The sequence below is a fragment of the Panthera pardus genome, unplaced genomic scaffold (assembly GCF_024362965.1).
Source record: "Panthera pardus isolate Hobbes unplaced genomic scaffold, ASM2436296v1 HiC_scaffold_19, whole genome shotgun sequence".
NCBI lineage: Eukaryota > Metazoa > Chordata > Mammalia > Carnivora > Felidae > Panthera > Panthera pardus.
The window spans coordinates 19,785,750-19,802,974 of record NW_026526754.1 but is presented as its reverse complement, the minus strand read 5'-3'; the positions used below and the strand labels follow the sequence as shown (position 1 = coordinate 19,802,974).

General features: G+C 44.2%; 1 protein-coding gene across 1 annotated transcript in view; it reads right to left on the bottom strand.

Annotated features, from left to right (window-relative positions):
• Positions 1-17,225, bottom strand: part of HSD17B2 (hydroxysteroid 17-beta dehydrogenase 2) — a 90,018-nt gene that overhangs the window by 33,132 nt on the left and 39,661 nt on the right. Inside the window, exons 2-3 of the mRNA XM_019413071.2 lie at positions 8,240-8,452; positions 1,827-2,012 (exon numbers count right to left, since the gene is read on the bottom strand). Coding sequence (XP_019268616.1) covers positions 1,827-2,012; positions 8,240-8,452 — 399 coding nt within the window. The remainder of the gene's footprint in view (positions 1-1,826; positions 2,013-8,239; positions 8,453-17,225) is intronic.

Genomic DNA, 17,225 nt, shown 5'->3' with positions numbered 1-17,225 from the left:
ACAGAAGAGAGTACGAAGCCTTGGTTTAGAAAAAGCATTAGAAGCCAAGTTGAAGATGCAGGAACAGGCATGTTCTGTATTGTAAACTCTTCATTCCCTCATTCATCCATCCATTTTTCATTCATTCTCACACTTGGATTTCTTCATTTATTAGTTGAGATCCTACATGCCAGACCCTGTGCCCATAGCAGGTAGTGTGCCTATTAGTGATAACTAAAGTACAGTCTTAATGAATGAGCTGCTCAAAGTTGAAGGCAAAGAGAGAAAAGAGCAAAGTTTGTCAGTGTGCCAAGAAGCAGGCAATGATCAGTTATTTCAGTAAATATTTGTTTAATGAGTGAGGCAAGGAGTGTGTGAGAATTTTTCAGAGGTACCAGGCTGTGCCAGGGAGCTGAAAAAGGTGAGGTTTCCACAGAGGTAAAAATTTTGAAGGCTAAGTTCAGAAGAAAGATAAGGCTGAAATGTTGCAAATGTGTTTTCCCAGGATTTGTTCACTTAGCGAGGTAGCAAGAAATTGGAACTATTTCAGGATTCTCATACAAGTTAAAATATAATACTCATTTCTGTTAACCACCTTAGCCTTTCTTTCCCCATTCTCTTTCTCCTCCCTCTCTCCTTCTTGTTGTTCCTCCCTTCTTTGCTTCCTTTCTCCTCAGGCCAATCACCAACTTAGTAACCCACATTCACGTAGTTAAGTTCAAGGAAGTTGCTGAGTTAAAGGTAGGAAGGAAATATGATGAACAGTGATCATTGCCTAGTCTATACAAAGAACCTCACCCCAAAAACCAAATAAATGAAATAAAATAACTAGTGGATCCTTCATTTAAAAAAAATAATCTTGTTTGGAACCAACTGATCAAACAGTGAAGAGTAGTGGTGTTCCTCTATTTGAAGGCAGGATCCTAAAGTCCAAGCCCCCACCCCCTTGGCTTCCCTTTCACCCGTGCAGTGGCCCGAAAGACAACCCCATGGACGTTCCCAAAGCCAAGTCAGGATCTAAGGAACCCCAGTTTGAAAATGCCTGTTCTAGGCGCCTGGGTGGCTCAGTTGGTTTAGTGTTGAGCTCTTGATCTCAGCTCCGGTCTCAGTCTCAGGGTCATGAGTTCAACCCCTGTGTTGGGCTCTGAGCTGAGTGTGGAGCCTACTTTAAAAAAAAAAAAGAGGGGGGGAGAAAGAAAGAGAAAGAAAGAAAGAAAGAGGAAGAAGGAAAGAAGAGAAGGAAAGGAAAGGAAAGAAAATGCCTGTCCTAGAAGAAAGGATGTGATATCACATACATGGGCTTGTTTATGAAAGGGAGTTTGTTAAACCCTGGACTCAAGTTGTTGACTATCTCTTCTTTGAAATGGAAAAAAAGTGAGTCATCAAATGTCACACCCTGGCCCAACTGCCTTGAGATTGCAAAATATTGGGAAGGATCTTTTGGAAAACACCATTGGGCAGCCAACAGAGATGTGGAGCTCCATCAGTGCCAACAGTGGGGACGTTCGCCTACTCATCTTACAAATGTGCCCAGTTCAAAACAGATTACCAGGAACTGTATGCGGGATTTCCTGTCCAAATCTAGGAAGCTTATGTGTTATGAAGATATGTAAAAACTAAATCCCCAGTAATGAGTAGATGACGTAAGAGGTAAGCGTTTGTACATGAAAGGATTTGAAAGGGAAGGTTTTATTGTATTAAGATGAACGGTAAACATACAGTTTGACTAATCTCAACCCAGCCCTGCAGAAGCCTGTCCTGCTTTCTTCTTTGGTCCACAAAGAATGCAACAAGCCACATCTTGCACAACAGGCACCGTATAACCTTGTGGGGAAAGGCCAACTCACCTGCCATGCTGCTGATGTTCACCAGCCTCCCCTTGGATTTCCTAAGAAGAGGCAAAAATGCCTTTGTGACCTCCACGGCCCCAAAGAAGTTCACGGCCATGCATTGTTTGTAGTTAGTCATGGGAATGAGCTCCCCATCCGCTGGTAAGCCAATGATCCCAGCATTGTTGACCACAGCCCACAGTCCTGAGGACAGAAAGGAATGAGTTTGATGTCTCATGATGCTGGAGAGCAGGAGGATTTTTAACACTTAAAGCTCCAGAGTCTAAAAGTCCCCTTTCAGGTTTAGGATCCAGGCAGATCACTCAAACTCAGACCTCAGTCTCCTCGAATACCTAAAACCACCTCCTTTGGGGTGGGGGCGGGGGGGTTGTGTAGTGAGTAGATTTGAAATATTAAGCAATGTATTTTTGGAGGTATTTCCTTCTCCTTCTAACACTTTCCTACATCCAAGCAGCTAGATATTTGCTGTATCCGCAGAGGGAAGCAGCAGCAAGGGGGATAGTAATAAGGGCCTACCTCATGTTTCTCCCTCAAAGTAGTGGTAGAGACAGTAGAACATCCTTAGGACCATGCGGGATGATATAGAAGCCTGTCTTCCCTTTTCCCTAAACTAGAAGAGATCCCCTAATCCAGGGAAATGAGACAGCTAGAGAAGTGTCGAGAGCTAAGAAGATGGCAGAATCTCTGAGCCCTAGTCCCTTCCCCACCCAGCCTAATCCTATTGATTGCATCAGAATCACCCAGAGGGCTTGTACAAACAGACCGCTGGGCCCACCTCCAGGGAATCCCATTTGGGGGTGTCTGGGATGGAGCTTGAGAATCTACATTTCTAACGACCTCCCAGGTGGTGCTGATGCAGGTCCGGACCACACTTGGAGAAGCCCTGTTCCCAAGTGGTGGTTTGCAACCTTGACTGCACATTAGGATCACCTGGGGGTGGGGGGGAGCACTTTTTAAAACCCCAGTGTCCAGCCACATCCCAGCCAATTACATCAGAAATTCTGGGATAGGGAAGAGAAGGGGCCCTGACACTGATAGTTTCAAAAATTCCCCTGGGGATTCCAATGTACAAGCAAGCTTGGGAACCACTGCCCTAAATGGTGGGAAAGAGGTAATCCAAAAAGTCCAAATGTCTTTTAGGAGGTGGGCTCTATAGCAGAAGTGAGTGACCTGGTTCCTCTACCTGGGAGAAACAGAGATGACAGAACCTGGGGTATGTTTATTCTCTGAGTTCCCTGAGCCCCAGCCTGGTTTACAACAGTGGCTCTCAAGATGTGGTCCAGCACAAATGGGAACTTGTTAGAAATGCAGATTCTGGAACCCCACTTCAGCCCTGCTAGATCAGAAGCTAGCAGGCAGAAGTTGTTGTTGAAGCTCAGCTTCTGGTGACAGACCATACCGTCCAAGTGATCTCAAGTGTGAGAACCTGTGTTACGGAGAGAAGTTGAAGGAGCCTCAGAGACACAAATGGCAGGAAGTCCAGCCCTAATGGTGCCTTTTGGATGGCATCAAGAGGTAAGTGGCAGCCAACCTGTGCAAGGACTGGAAAGATTGTCGGATGCCTCAGCAGGGGTCAGCGTGAAGCATTGACAATCAAAGAAGAAATGTCTCCTCCCCAGGAATTTAGAAGCTACCCTGGGGAAACGAGGTGAAGTTCCAATTGAAATGGTTTTTGCCACATGGCAGAGAGATGGCTCAAATACAGAGTTGAGTCGCAGAAAATAATGCTACATTTCTCACACACCTGAGCTGGGGGTCTGATATTTATACACAGTCGTGATTGGGAGCCCTAATTGAGATGATGCCTGACGTAGTAAGAGCTCAACAGCTATTATGAGGATGGTGATGGTGGAGGGGACGCCTCTGCTGAACTCATTCAGCCTGATGTACACCTTGGACAGGCAACATGCAGCAGCTTGAGAAGGCACTAGAATTGGGGTCGCCAAACTTTTTCTAAAAAAGGCCAGATAGTGAACAGTTCTGTGTGAGCACTACTGTTTCAGCTATGCTATAGGGTAAGAGCAGACGCAGACTTCATCTGTAAATGAATGGGAGCAGGGCCACCCTAAAGCTGCATTTATGGACATTGACATTTGAATTCCATATCATTTTCATTTGTCAAAATAATCTTCTTCTTCTGATTTTTTCAACCATTTAAAACTATAAAAACCTTCCTTAGCTCAGAGGCTGTACAAAAACAGGTGGCAGATCTATATAATGTTCTTTAAATGACAAAGTTAGAGAACAGATTTGTGATCGCCAGGAGTGACAGATGAGACTATGGCTCTAAAAACGTGGCATGAGAGAGCCTGGTGGTGATGGAATAGTTCTGTGTTTTGATTGTGATGCTCTTGTACAAAGCTACACACGCATGTGCACGCGTGCACATACACATGCTTATATGTATAGCTGGTGAAATATAAGCTCTGTGGCTTACACCAATGCCAATTTTCTGGTTTTGATATTGTACTGTAGTTATGTAAGATGTTAACACTGGGAGAGGCTTGGCGAAACACACACAGGCTCTGCCTGACATTTATTTGCAACTTCCTATGAATCTACAATTTTTTCAAAATAAAATATAAAACAAAACAGAACAGGGCCATAGTTTGCCAACTCCTGCCATAGAATTTTAAGATGGCTGATAAGCCCACTATACCTATGGGTCGTATTAACTTTAAAATAAGTAATATTTACTTATATAATAATGTGCTGTGTAGGAACACAGCACAGTGACAGCTCTCTTACAGAAGCTGACATTTTCTCGTTTGTCTACAGGTCCCAGAGGGTTCTTCAGGAAACCTCCTTCTTGGTGATTTTAAATTCTGTGTTTCACTGCTTCACTTCCTCTTTGAGTCGAGAGGCTGAGGTTGAGAGAGACCTCAAGGAAAACGGACAGAAGGCATATTGATAATTCTGCCTCAGAAGAGGGTGGCTCTCCAGAATTCTGGCCACAAAATAGCATGGGCTCGCTCATTGGGAAGTGTATTCCCCCACACCCCTTCAAGCATCCCTGGATGCTGGTGTAGTATTTCCATATCTATAGCCCATTGCTTTATCCTTCAGTATGGTTAATACTGCCCCTCTGGGCCTCACTAGAGGGGTCTGTATCGAATATCTTATTGAATAAGACACCATGAAGTCCCTTTCTTAAGAGGGACAAGCTCAAATCTCTGAGACCACAAAAGAGCAGGCCAGGAAGACTACTTTTCTAGAAAATGACCACACATTGCTAAACTTGCTGAAAATTAATCCCTAATAACAAAAAGTCTATTTTTCTTTCCTCCTCTCACTTCTTAGATGCTTGCTGAATATTTATTATATGCCAGGGACTGTGCTTAGTGTTGAATGAATGGAAAACAGGAGCCTGTACTGAATGCCTTCCTCATGTCAGGGACTCTTCTAAGTGCTTCCTATATAACTACATCTTCAACTGCCAAATGAAGCAGATAATATTACTCTTTTTATGCTGAAAATGTCAGCAGTAAAGAGGATATAAGCTGCAAGTGCTTGAGGCCTCCACGCAAAGCCCCAACGTGAAGCCAACCAGGGAGAGAGCAGGGTAAGAAACAGAGACTGAGCCCTGATGACATTGTTTAAGGATCCAACACGCCTGAAGCTAACCTGTCATTTCAATTACGCACATACATTCATTCCTTTATACGTTAGCAATTTCAACCTGGGTTTGTGCCACTGGCGTCTGAACGAATCCTCCTGGGAACATGGTTGTGATTCTCAAGGAACCTGGTGGTGAGGAGCAGGAGATGGACAGATATTTATAATCAGTAATGCAGGTGTATGCAAGGTATAACAAGTGAGCGTCCAGAAGAGAAAGTGAATGGTGTCCCTTGGATCAACAGGAAGATCATGCGCGAGATGTTATGTTTGAGCCAGGCCTCCTGTGGGAGTAGAGTCTGCAGTTGGACAAATCAAGAGTCTTAGAAAAAGGGAGTAGAGGCAAGAGGGAAATTTTTGGTAAGAGGAAGCTGCATGTACAAAGATATGGCACATTTCACATATTCTACTCTGGAAACTGATCAGAATTTACCGAGTGGGCCAATAGGTATTGCAGATTAAGGGTTTGTCAGCGGCCATTATCCTGAGAGCTTTCAAATTCTTGTGAGGGGGTTTAGATTGTATTTGGTGGCAGATAGAGACCCACTGAACCATTCAGTGAGACTGAGCAAGACACCTCCCACAGGCCTGGCTCATGGGAGGGACCCAAGACACGGAGGCCCTGTATGTCCAAGGGTCTATAAGAGATGGGTGGCGTTATAAGGTGCACATTGTAAAGATCACTGCCTGTTTGGAAAGTAATGGGGAGGGAGCCCCATCACAAGGAAGATCGCGGGGGCCCAGGTGGAAGGTGAAGCCTTGCTAAGCCTCACCGCCTGGAGATGAGAGAATAGGGCTCGGGTGAGGAAGATCTAGGAGGTAGAACTGAAGGACTAGGGACAAATAGGATTTAGGGACTGAGGGTTATCTGCAGGTCTAAGTGACCCCCAGGCTGCTGTCTTGGATGACTGACTTCATGCCAATGCCAACTTCTGAGCTGTGGAATGAAGGAGGGTAAGCGCATTTGCAGACAGGCAGCAGGGGAAAAGATAATGAGGTCAGGTTTTAGCAAAGGGAGGCGGGATGTCAGGCAGACAGTTTTACATACATATAGGTCGAGATGTTGAGAAGGGGGCTAGACTGGTAATACACTTGGAAGTGACTGGCATACATCTCAGTGTTTCTCAGCTCTGGCAGAACCTTAGTATCACCTAGGGAGCTTTCAAATATACGGAGGCCTGGGTCCCCCGAGTGGGATCTTCTTTGCCACTGACATTCGTAGCAACAGGCTAGCAACAGTAGCAGCCCCCTTATTGAAGGACAGCTGAATCCTTGCCTGTAGACACCGATCTGATTGGTTAGGGGAAGGGTTCCCAGGCTGGGTGAGCATCATGGGTGTACCACCTGTGCAGTCACACAGGGCCCTGTGCTTCTGATCTTCCTGCTTGTTTCAATTCTCTGCTAGCATCATCTTAAAGTCTTCATCATTTTTGAAACAAGGGGCCTTACATCATTTTAATTTTGCCCTGGGGCCTCCAACTTATGTAGGCCATCCTGGGCCCAAGCATGGGTATTTTCGAACACTCGCCAGGTGATTGTAATATGCAGCTGAGTGGCACAGGGACAGAACAGCTTAGCCCAGGAAACATGGAATGGGAAGTCTGTGGATGGAGCCTGCAGAAACATTCACATTCTATGGGGGGATGGAAGAAGGGGTTCAGGCAGGAGAAGCAAAAACAACAACAACAACAACAACAACAACAACAAATCAGAGAACTAGGGAAGCAATAGGAAAGCTGGAGACCTCAAAGCCAAGACAAGGGAGGGTGGTCAGCACATTTATAATACTGCAGCTCTATGTTAACTAACTTGGATTTAAATTAAATAAATAAATAAAAATAAATACAGCTTTGTGGTTTTGGTAGGACTTTATTTCACTTTAACTATTGAAAATTTAGCCTCTAAATTGAGTTGAGCTGTAAGTATAAAATACACACCAGATTTCAAATATTTAGTTAAAAAAATGTGAAATACTTCACTAATAACCTTTGTATTGATTACATATTGAAATATTAATGTTGTAGATATACTGGGTTAAGTAAAAGGGATTATTAAAATAAAAAAAAAAAAAAGTTGGGGGGGTTGCCTGGGTGGCTCAGTCAGTTAAGTTTCTGACTCTTGGTTTCAGCCCAGTTCATGATCTCGTGGTTCATGGGTTGGAGCCCTGCGTCTGGCTCTATGCTGACAGTGCAGAGCCTGCTTGGAATTCTCTCTCTCCCTCTCTCTCTGCCCATCCCCTGCTCACACGCTTGTTCTCTTTGTCTCTCAAAAATAAAGATTAAAAATTTTTTAATTAAAAAATAAAATAGTGCAGAGAGAGAAACAGCTAGGTGTTCAGGATGACACTTATTAGCTCAGCCAGACCATTAAGCCAACACAGGATTGAAGGTGAACAAGTTAAAAACAGGACAGCAGGGTTCCAAAGATCTCGGCCATGAAGGAAGGGGAAGAAAAAGGGCTGTGACTAAAGGAAGACAGTAATTGTTACTTTTTTTTTTTTTTTAAGTCTAACACGTTAATATTGGTGGGAGGAAAGCAACAGGAAGCGCGGGCATGAGGGTAAGTAATGGGAGGGTGACCAAGCAGATGTTGGGCAAATGGGTTAAAGAATTCAAGTTCTGTGAGGATGGACTGCTGACCCATTCGTACCATCTTTGTGTCTGCGAGAGGCCGTGGCATGTGACAGGTGCTCACACCCTCAGATGTGGTCAGCAGCCAGAACGGACTAGAGGGCAGTGGTAATTCGAGGCTGGAACCAGAGTGGGTCACTTGCTAGGAGGGGTGGGTCGCAGTACCTCTGTTCTGCACCTTTTCCACCACTTTGCTGTGGGCGTCTTTTATCTGCTGCGGGTTGGTGATGTCCATCTGGAGCACGGAGACGCGCTTGGAGCAGGTTCTTCGCAGTTCCTCTGCTCCTGGTCCCTTTTCATTCAGAACTCCGACAAATACCGTGAAGCCAAGCTCATCCAGATATTTGGACAGGGCATGGCCAAATCCAGAATCACCACCTACAAGGGATGAAGGCAAGACAAAGTGGGCTCAGACTCAGGTGGCAGGAGAAGTCACTTAATGAGGAAACATTCCATGCTAGGTATGATTGTCCACGTTTCCTGGAGAGGGTGGCACTTGAGGAAGTTTCTTTATCTGCTAAGTGGAAAAATGCACAGACAAGCCAAAACAGATGCATTTCTCTGTATAAAAAGAAGAAAGTTAGGTAAAATTTGGAGTGGGGGCTTAAGTGAAAGGGGAATTTCTGATGGAGGGATGGTCCAGGAGTGGCTGGTGGCCACATAACTTAGGAGGGAAAATAAAGACACATCATGGAAATTTTTCTATTAATCTCTGCTGCGTCATATTTGATGTAGCTTCCATCACCCCATAAAATCTTCAGTGAATCATTCATTACAAACTAATACCTTAGGGTTGGTTTTGGGTTTTAGAGACATAACAAAATGTCAGATCCTGCATCCCTGTGGACAGAAGTCAGTAACAAGAAGCCTCTCAGTCCCTTCTAGGTTATGAAAGATGATGGCTCATAGCCACCTGCACTGCTCATCTCCTCAGAACTTTTTCCCCCATGATGGCCTTCTCCCAAGTTGTTGAATAGACATCAAGCCTAGAAGGATAGGTGCAACAGAAACCAGATAGAAGGCCCTAAGTGCGTCACTTTGTGGAAACAAATGGATGACAAATAATATGTAAAATACCCCTCATACTTTGAGGTGGGAGTTTATCCAAACCAGTCTGCAGGATATTATGGACCCTTGAAAAATGGTTTTATGCTCACAAGTGATAGATATCTGAAGGTCTGAATGAAGGCAACATGCACATAAAATCACCTGTTGGGCCACAGCAGAATAAACACCCAACAGTCAATATGCCTCCAAAACTCTAAAGGTGAGACATAGTCTTCACACTGGATGGGTCAGGTGATCTTTCCTGTAAACCTTGAGGGATCCCTCTTATCAGCAGTCAGGGGCTATAGTCAGGCATCTACCTAAGAACTGGAAAATGTGAGAAATCAGAGAGCACGCTGACAGTTAACTCAAGGATCAATGTGTCAGTGATCGGAAAAGACATCTTACTTCCAAGCTAACAAAACCTTCCTGGAATCTGAACAGAAGTGTCACTGTCCCTAAGAAGAGGATGATCACCATTAGATGGTGAAAGGACAAACTCAACACCAAAAAAAAAAAAAAAAAAAAAAATCAAACAATCTAATTCAAAAATGGGCTGAGGCACTGAATAGACATTTTCCAAAGAAGACATACAAATGGCCAACATACATATGAGAAGATGTTCAGTATCACTAAGTGCCAGGGAAATGCAAGTCAAAACCACCATGAGATATCCTCTCACACCAGTTAAAATGGCTACAATCAAAATGACAAGAAATAACAAGTGTTGGCGAGGATGTAGAGAAGAAGGAACACTTGTGAACTGTTGTCATGAACGCAAATTGGTGCAGCCACTGTGGAAAACAGTATGGAGGTTACTCAAAACATTAAAAATAGAAATACCATATGATGCAGTAATTCCACTATTGGGTATTTACCCAAAGAAAACAAAAACACTACTTTGTAAGGATACATGGATCCTTATTTTTACTGCAGCATTCTTTATAACAGCCAAGAAATGGAAGCTACTTAAGTGTCCATCAATAGATTAATGGATAAGGAAAACGTGTTTTATACACACACACACACACACACACACACACACACACACACAAGAATATTATACAGTCCTAAAAAAAGAATGAAATCCTGCCATTTGAGACAACACGGATGGACCTAGAAGGTATGATGCCCAGTGAAATCAGTCACACTAAGAAAGACAAATACCATGTAATTTCACTCCTAAGTGAGACCTAAAAAACCAAACAAATGAATAAACAAACAAAAGGCAGAATCAGACCTATAAATATAGAGAACAAACTGATGGTTGTCAGAGAGGCCGGGGGTGGTGGGTTGGACAAAATGGGTGAATGTAGCGTTTTACTTAACAAAACATCTTGGAGTGCTGCCTGGGTGGCTCAGTCGGTTGAGCGTCCAACTTCGACTCAGGTCACGATCTCACGGTTTGTGGGTTTGAGCCCCATGTCGGGCTCTGTGCTGACAGCTCAGAGCCTGGAGCCTGCTTCGGATTCTGTCTTCCTCTCTCTGCCCCTCCCCCGTTAGCGCTCTGTATCTCTCTGTCTCTCAAAAATAAATAAAAACATTTTTAAAAAGTATCTTGGAGGAATATCCATGTCAGTTGATATAGCTCTTTTAAAATTGATATACCATCTTTTAAAATTGCTCTGTCATATTCCATCATAAGCACCAAAAGTTATATAATCATTTTCCTATTCATGGACATTTAGGTTAATTCCTTCTTTTGCTCTTATGCACAGTGCTGGAAAGAACATCACTTATGTGTCTCTGAATGTGTGTATTTGTTTTCTAGGACAGACACTGAGACTTTCTGGGTCAAAGATAGACACGTTTAAAATGGTCATAGATTTTAGTCCTTCACATTTATCAGCAAGGCATGTGAATGCCTGTTTTTCTGTCCTTTTGTCTTATTTATTTATTTGTTTCTTTGTTTATTTATTTATTGCTTGAGTATGGGTCACACAATGTGACATTAGTTTCCGAAGTGCAAATTAGCGATCTGACAAGTTTACACATTATATTGTGTTCAGCACAAGTGTAGCTACTATCTGTCCCCATACATCACTCTTACAATGACTATATTCCCCATGCTGTCCCTTTCATCCCTGTGACTTATTTATTCGTTGCATAACTGGAAGCCTGTATCTCTCACTGCTCTTCCCCCATTTTGCCCGGCCCCTAGCCCCCTCCCCCTAGCAACCGCTACTTTGTTCTCTATTTATGGATCTGTTTCTGATTTTTTTTTATTTGTTTTATATTAGATTCCACATACAAGTAAAATCATACGGTATTTGTCTTTCTGACTTATTTCACTTAGGATAATACCTTTAGGTCCATCCATGTTGTTGCAAATGGCAAGGTCTCATTCTTTTTTATGGCTGAATAATATTCTGTGTGTGTGTGTGCGTGTGTGTGTGTGCACGCGCATGTGCACCACATCTTCTTTATCCATTCATCTATTTTTTAAAATATTTTTAATGTCTTTATTTTTGAGACAGAGAGACAAAGCACAAGTGGAGGAGGGGAAAGAGAGTGAGAGACACAGAATCTGAAGCAGGCTCCAGGCTCTGAGCTCTCAGCACAGAGCATGATGCGGGGCTCGAACTCACAAGCAGTGAGATCATGACCTGAGCCAAAGTCGGATGCTTAACCGACTGAACCACCCGGGCACCCCTCTCCTTTCATCTGTCAGTGGACACTTGGGTTGCTTCCATGTATCGACTACTATAAATAATGCTGATTGCATTTAACTTTTGCTTCTTGTATGTCCATGTGCATCTATGCTCAGGAGACAGGCCTCTGTGTAAGCGTCACCATCAGGGTCCCCAGAGGAAGAGACAGTAACAATGGAGGCAGATAGAAGCATCTGAGCCAGGTGACAGATGTTCATCTTGGTGTAAATGAGCACATTAGAATTATGGCTCTTCAACATGTAATAATATATGTGTGTACCAGTTTTGTGAGCCCAGTGAATGTGGCTTTGCCCTGCAGCTGGACAAATTCAACTTCTCAGTCAGCTATGCTGGAACAAGCTCCTGGACAGTGCCAACTGCCACAGATAGGTGCCAAGCACGCAAATCCCTACACCACCCCGGAAACCCCAGATGTCACTGGTGACCAGTACTGTCTTGCAAAATTATTCTCCAAATGTCAACAGGTGAGATTACCTTTCCCATTCTACACATGGGAAAACTGAAAAGGAGAGGGGCCAGCATTACAGAGACAGTAGGGATAGACTTAGACTCTCTGCCAGGGCTTAAATCCAAGCCCATGCCTCTTCGTTATCCTGGACCAGCCACCTTCTCCTTTATCTGTTTAAGAAGAGAGGGGAAGTGTGGGGAAGCCAAGTCCAGAATGGTCCTCGTGTGGTCCAGCAAGGAAGGGTATGATCAACTTGCAAGTAACTAACTTAGAACCCGATTGGCACGAAGAATGGGTCTGGAGCTGGGTTACACCTGCTCTGGCGGGCAAGGCCATGTGTCCACGGAGGGCCCCTCCCATTTGTGATACACCAAACCCTGTGCTTCTTCCTCATGGTCGACACAGCTGGGCATATTGAGGCCATGAATTTTCAAGCTTCCAATTCTCCTGACAGGTTTCTGTCATATTAGGATGTCAGCATGTTCCTTCCCTGCACAGAAAGAATCATTCTGCAGTGCAGAGATGAAGGCCGCGGCCCCGGGTTCCATGCAGCAAAGAAACACCCAGCCAGGGCATGTGCAGAGGAGGGTGAGAAAGGTTGTCCACCCAAAAGTCTACCAACAGACGGATACAAACACAACATGGTGTATCCATCCAATGAAATATGATTCAGCCATAGAAGGAAATAAAGTTCTGTTACACACTACAGCAATGGTGAATCTTGAAAACTTTATGCTAAGTGAGAGAAGAAGGAGATTTGTTGATCCTGACTACATGTTCTCTGAGTAGAGAACAATCTGGAAGATATTTTTGAAAGTAGCATCTTTTTAAAAAAATTTAATTTATTAAGTAGTCTTCATGCCCAATGTGGAGCTTGAACTCACGACCCTGAGATCAAGAGTCACATGCTCTACTGATGGATGGAGCCAGCCACGCACCCCCTGAAGGTCATAACTTTGACTAGCTTCGTGAATCCAGGATCTAACTCTCTAGAAAGTTCCTAGGAAGAGCCTGGCATGTGGAAGATACGGGCAAACTTCAGAGATTTTGCGGATTCAGTTCTAGACTGCCACAATAAAGCGAGTCAAATGAATGTTTTGGTTTCCCAGCATATATAAAAGTTATGTTTACACTATACTGTAGCCTATTAAATGTACAATAGCATTAGGCCTAAAAAACAATGTACATACCTTAATTAAAAAATACTTTATTGCTGGGGCACCTGGGTCGCTCAGTCAGTTAAGTGTCGACTCTTGATTTCGGCTCACGTCATGATCTCATAGTTCGTGAGTGATTCAAACCCCGCATCGGGCTCTGAGCTGATAGCGTGGAGCCTGCCTGGAATTCTCTCTCTCCCGCTCTCTCTGTCACTCCCCTGGTCGCTCTCTCTCTCTCGTTCTCCGTCTCAAAATTAAATAAATAAATGTTAAAAATAATATATTTAAAAAATACTTTATTGCTAAAAAATGCTAACCATCATCTGGGCTTTTTGCTGGTGGAGGGTCTTGCCTGGATGCTGACGGCTGCTCACCAAGTGGAGTGGTGGTTGCTGAAGGTTGGGGTGGCTGTGGCAGTTTCTTAAGACAACGGTAAAGCTTGCCACATCGATTGACTCTTCCTTTAGAGAGTGATTTCTCTGTTTCATCTGATGTTGTGTGATAGCATTTTACCCACAGGAGATCTTTTTTCAAAATTGGAGTTAATTCTTCTCAAATCCTGCTGCTGCTTTGACAACTCAGTTTATCTGCTAAATCCTCTCTTGTCATTTCAGTCATCTTCACCAGGAGTGGAAACCACTTTCACAAAGACCACTACTTTCTTTGGTCATCCATAAGATGCAACTTCTCATGCATTAAAAGTTTTATCATGAGAAGACAGCAATTCAGTCCCACCTTCAGGCTCCACTTTTTTTTTTTAATGTTTATTTATTTTTGAGAGAAAGGGAAAGCACAAGCCAGGGAGGGGCAGAGAGAGGGGGAGACAGAGGATCCAAAGTGGGCTATGCACTGACAGCAGTGAGTCTGATGACAGCAGTGGGGCTCGAACTCACGAACGGCGAGATCGTGACCTGAGCCAAAGCTAGACGCTCGACCGATTGAGCCACCCAGATGTCCCAGGCGCCACTGTTAATTCTGGTTCTCCTGCTATTTCCACTACATCTGTGGTGACTTCCTCCACTCGAGTCTGGACAGCCTCAAAGTCATCCATCCATAAGGGTTGGAATCAACTTCTTCCAGACTCTTGTTAATGCTGATATTTTCACCTCTACCCATGAATCACAAATGTTCTTAACAGCATTCAGAATGGTGAATCCTTTCCAGAAGGTTTCCAATTGACTTTGCCCAGATGCATCGGAGGAATCACTTTTTATGGCATCTCTAGCCTTACAAAATGTATTTCTTAAATAATATAGACTTGAAATTCAAAATTACTTCTCTATCCACGGGCTGCGGAATGGATGTTACGTTAGCAGGCATGAAGACAACATTAATCTCATTGTACCACCCCCATCAGCACCCTTGGGTGACTAGATGCATTGTCAGTGAGCACTAATATTTTGAAAGAAATTTTTTTTTTCCCCTGAGCAGTGAGTCTCAATACTGGGCTTAAAATATTAGGCAAACAGATGTGCTGTCGGCCAGGCTTTGTTGTTCCATTCATAGAGCACAAGTAGAGCAGATTTAGCATAATTCTTAAGGGCTCAAGCCTTTTCCGAATGGTGAGTGAGCACTGGCTTCAATTCAAAGTCACCAGCTACATTAGCCCCTACGAAGAGAATCACCCTCTTCTTTGAACCTCTGAAGCCAGGCGCTGATTTCTCTTCTCTAGCTTTGAACGTCTTGTTGTTGAGTGAAAATCTATTGGTCGGTGTAGCCATTTTCACTATGTCTAAATACTTTGCTGCAGCTTCTGCAACAGCGCCTGCTGCTTCACCTTGGACTTTGAGGTTAGGACGACAGCCTCTTTCCTTTGCGCCTCACAAACCAGTATCTGCCAATTTCAAGCTTTTCTTCAGCTTCTTCGCCTCTCAGCCTCCATGGAACTGGAGAGAGTTAGCACTTTGCTCTGGATTAGGCTTTGGCTTAAGAGAATGTTTGCTCTTCTATCCAGACCCCTGAAACCTTCTCCACATCAGCAGTAAGGCCTCTCGCTTTCTTCGCATTTGCGTGTCTGCTGGAGGAGCCCTTTTGATCTCCTTCGGGAACTTTCCCTTTGCACTCACAGCTTGGCTAAATGATGCAAGAGGCCTGGCTCCGGCTTATCTCCGCTTTCGCCATGCCCTACTCCCTGAGCGTAATCACTTTTGGCTTTTGACTTAAAGCGAGAGACAAGGGACTCTTCCTGTCACTTGCACCCTTAGAGGCCAGCGTAGGGTTCCTAACTGGCCTAATTTCAATACTGCTGAGTCTCAGGGAACAGGGAGGCCCGAGGGCAGGGGGAGACGAGGGAAGGGCCGATTAAGTTTGCTATCTTCTATGGGCACGCTTCGTGGCGCCCCAAAACAATGACAATAGTAACGTCACAGATCACTGATCACAGGTCACCATCACAAATATAATAGTAAAGAAAAAGTTCGGAATACTGTGAGAATTACCAGAATGTGTCACACAGACATGAAGTGAGCAGATGCTGTTGGAAAAATGGCGTCCATAGACTTGCTCAACACAGGGTTGCCACAAACCTTCAGTCTGTAAAAATCGCATTGCCTGCGAAGCACAACAAAGCCAAGTGAGGTAAAAGGAGGTGTGTCCGTGCTGGAGGCAAATGGAGTGATGGCGTGTTGAACTTTGCCAGGCCCTGTGATTCTGGAAAACAGCAAACAGAATCGCCCCCTCTCTTTGTTTCTCAGGAGACAGCTTAGTGCAAAGAAGTCACCTGCCCCCTGTGACCTGGGTAACACTCATGGATGCTCCCTGGCTTACCTGTGACAGGGCCAGACCCAGGCCCTCCATTGCTCCATAAATAATTAGCTGAATGGCCTGTCACCAGCGAATCATTGGAAAAAAGTGCTTGTTAACCAACATTTGGTGCAGATTCTCTTCTTTCCCTGGGCCCTGGCCCACCCCCAGCCTGAGCCAGTAGACAGCCACTCCTGAGAATAGGCTGGTCTCAGGGGAAAACCTTCTCTCATCTACTGTCTGGTCACAGCCTGCCTCTCCATGCAATGCCCCTCGCCTGGAGCCATCTGCACGTGTTTACTGCCCCCTCTAAAAGCAACATTCTGTTTTTGGTCCAACCCTTGAGATACTTGCAGACCTATGGTCAGAGTATTCCCCATACGACGCCAGTCCTATCCCCCTGCAATAACCCTTTCAAATAAAACCTCTCCTTACTAAATCAGGATTTGTTTTTATTTGACGGTGAATTAACAAAGCCAAAGTTCATAGAAGGCCATCTGCTTATCCTTATCTGTAAGAAGGCACAGCACAGAGGCCTGGGTGTGAGCCTTGGTCCCACCATCCCTACCTATGCAACCCTGGTCAAGTTATTTAACTTCCCTGTGTCTCCGTTTCCTCATTTGTAAAGTGGACTTACTAATGATACCTAAACCAGTTAATATTTGTGATGTGTTTAGCAGTACCTGTTCCCAGTAATAATTATATAGGTTAAAAAAAAATAAAACTGTTATCCTTCCTGATTTTCAGGCCTTTGCATGCACAAATTGGTAGACGAAGAATTTGTGTCTGGTGAGGACCAACTCAACATCTCAGTTAAGATGCATGCTGCCTGAATCTGCGTCTTCCACACATGAGTTTTGGAGAATGTTCTGTGTAGTTGTGTGGACCCTCTATTTCTTCATCTGGGAAGTGGGGTTATGACAGTACCTCCCTCCTAAGCTGATGTTGGGAGGTAACACACAGTAGATGTTTTACACAAGACCCCACATGTTGTAAGCAGCTCTTATCAGTATCGTGGCTCTAACCAGGACATCGTTTGTGATTTACAGTGTTAAAGATCAGGCTCTGCTAGCCCTGAGCCTATG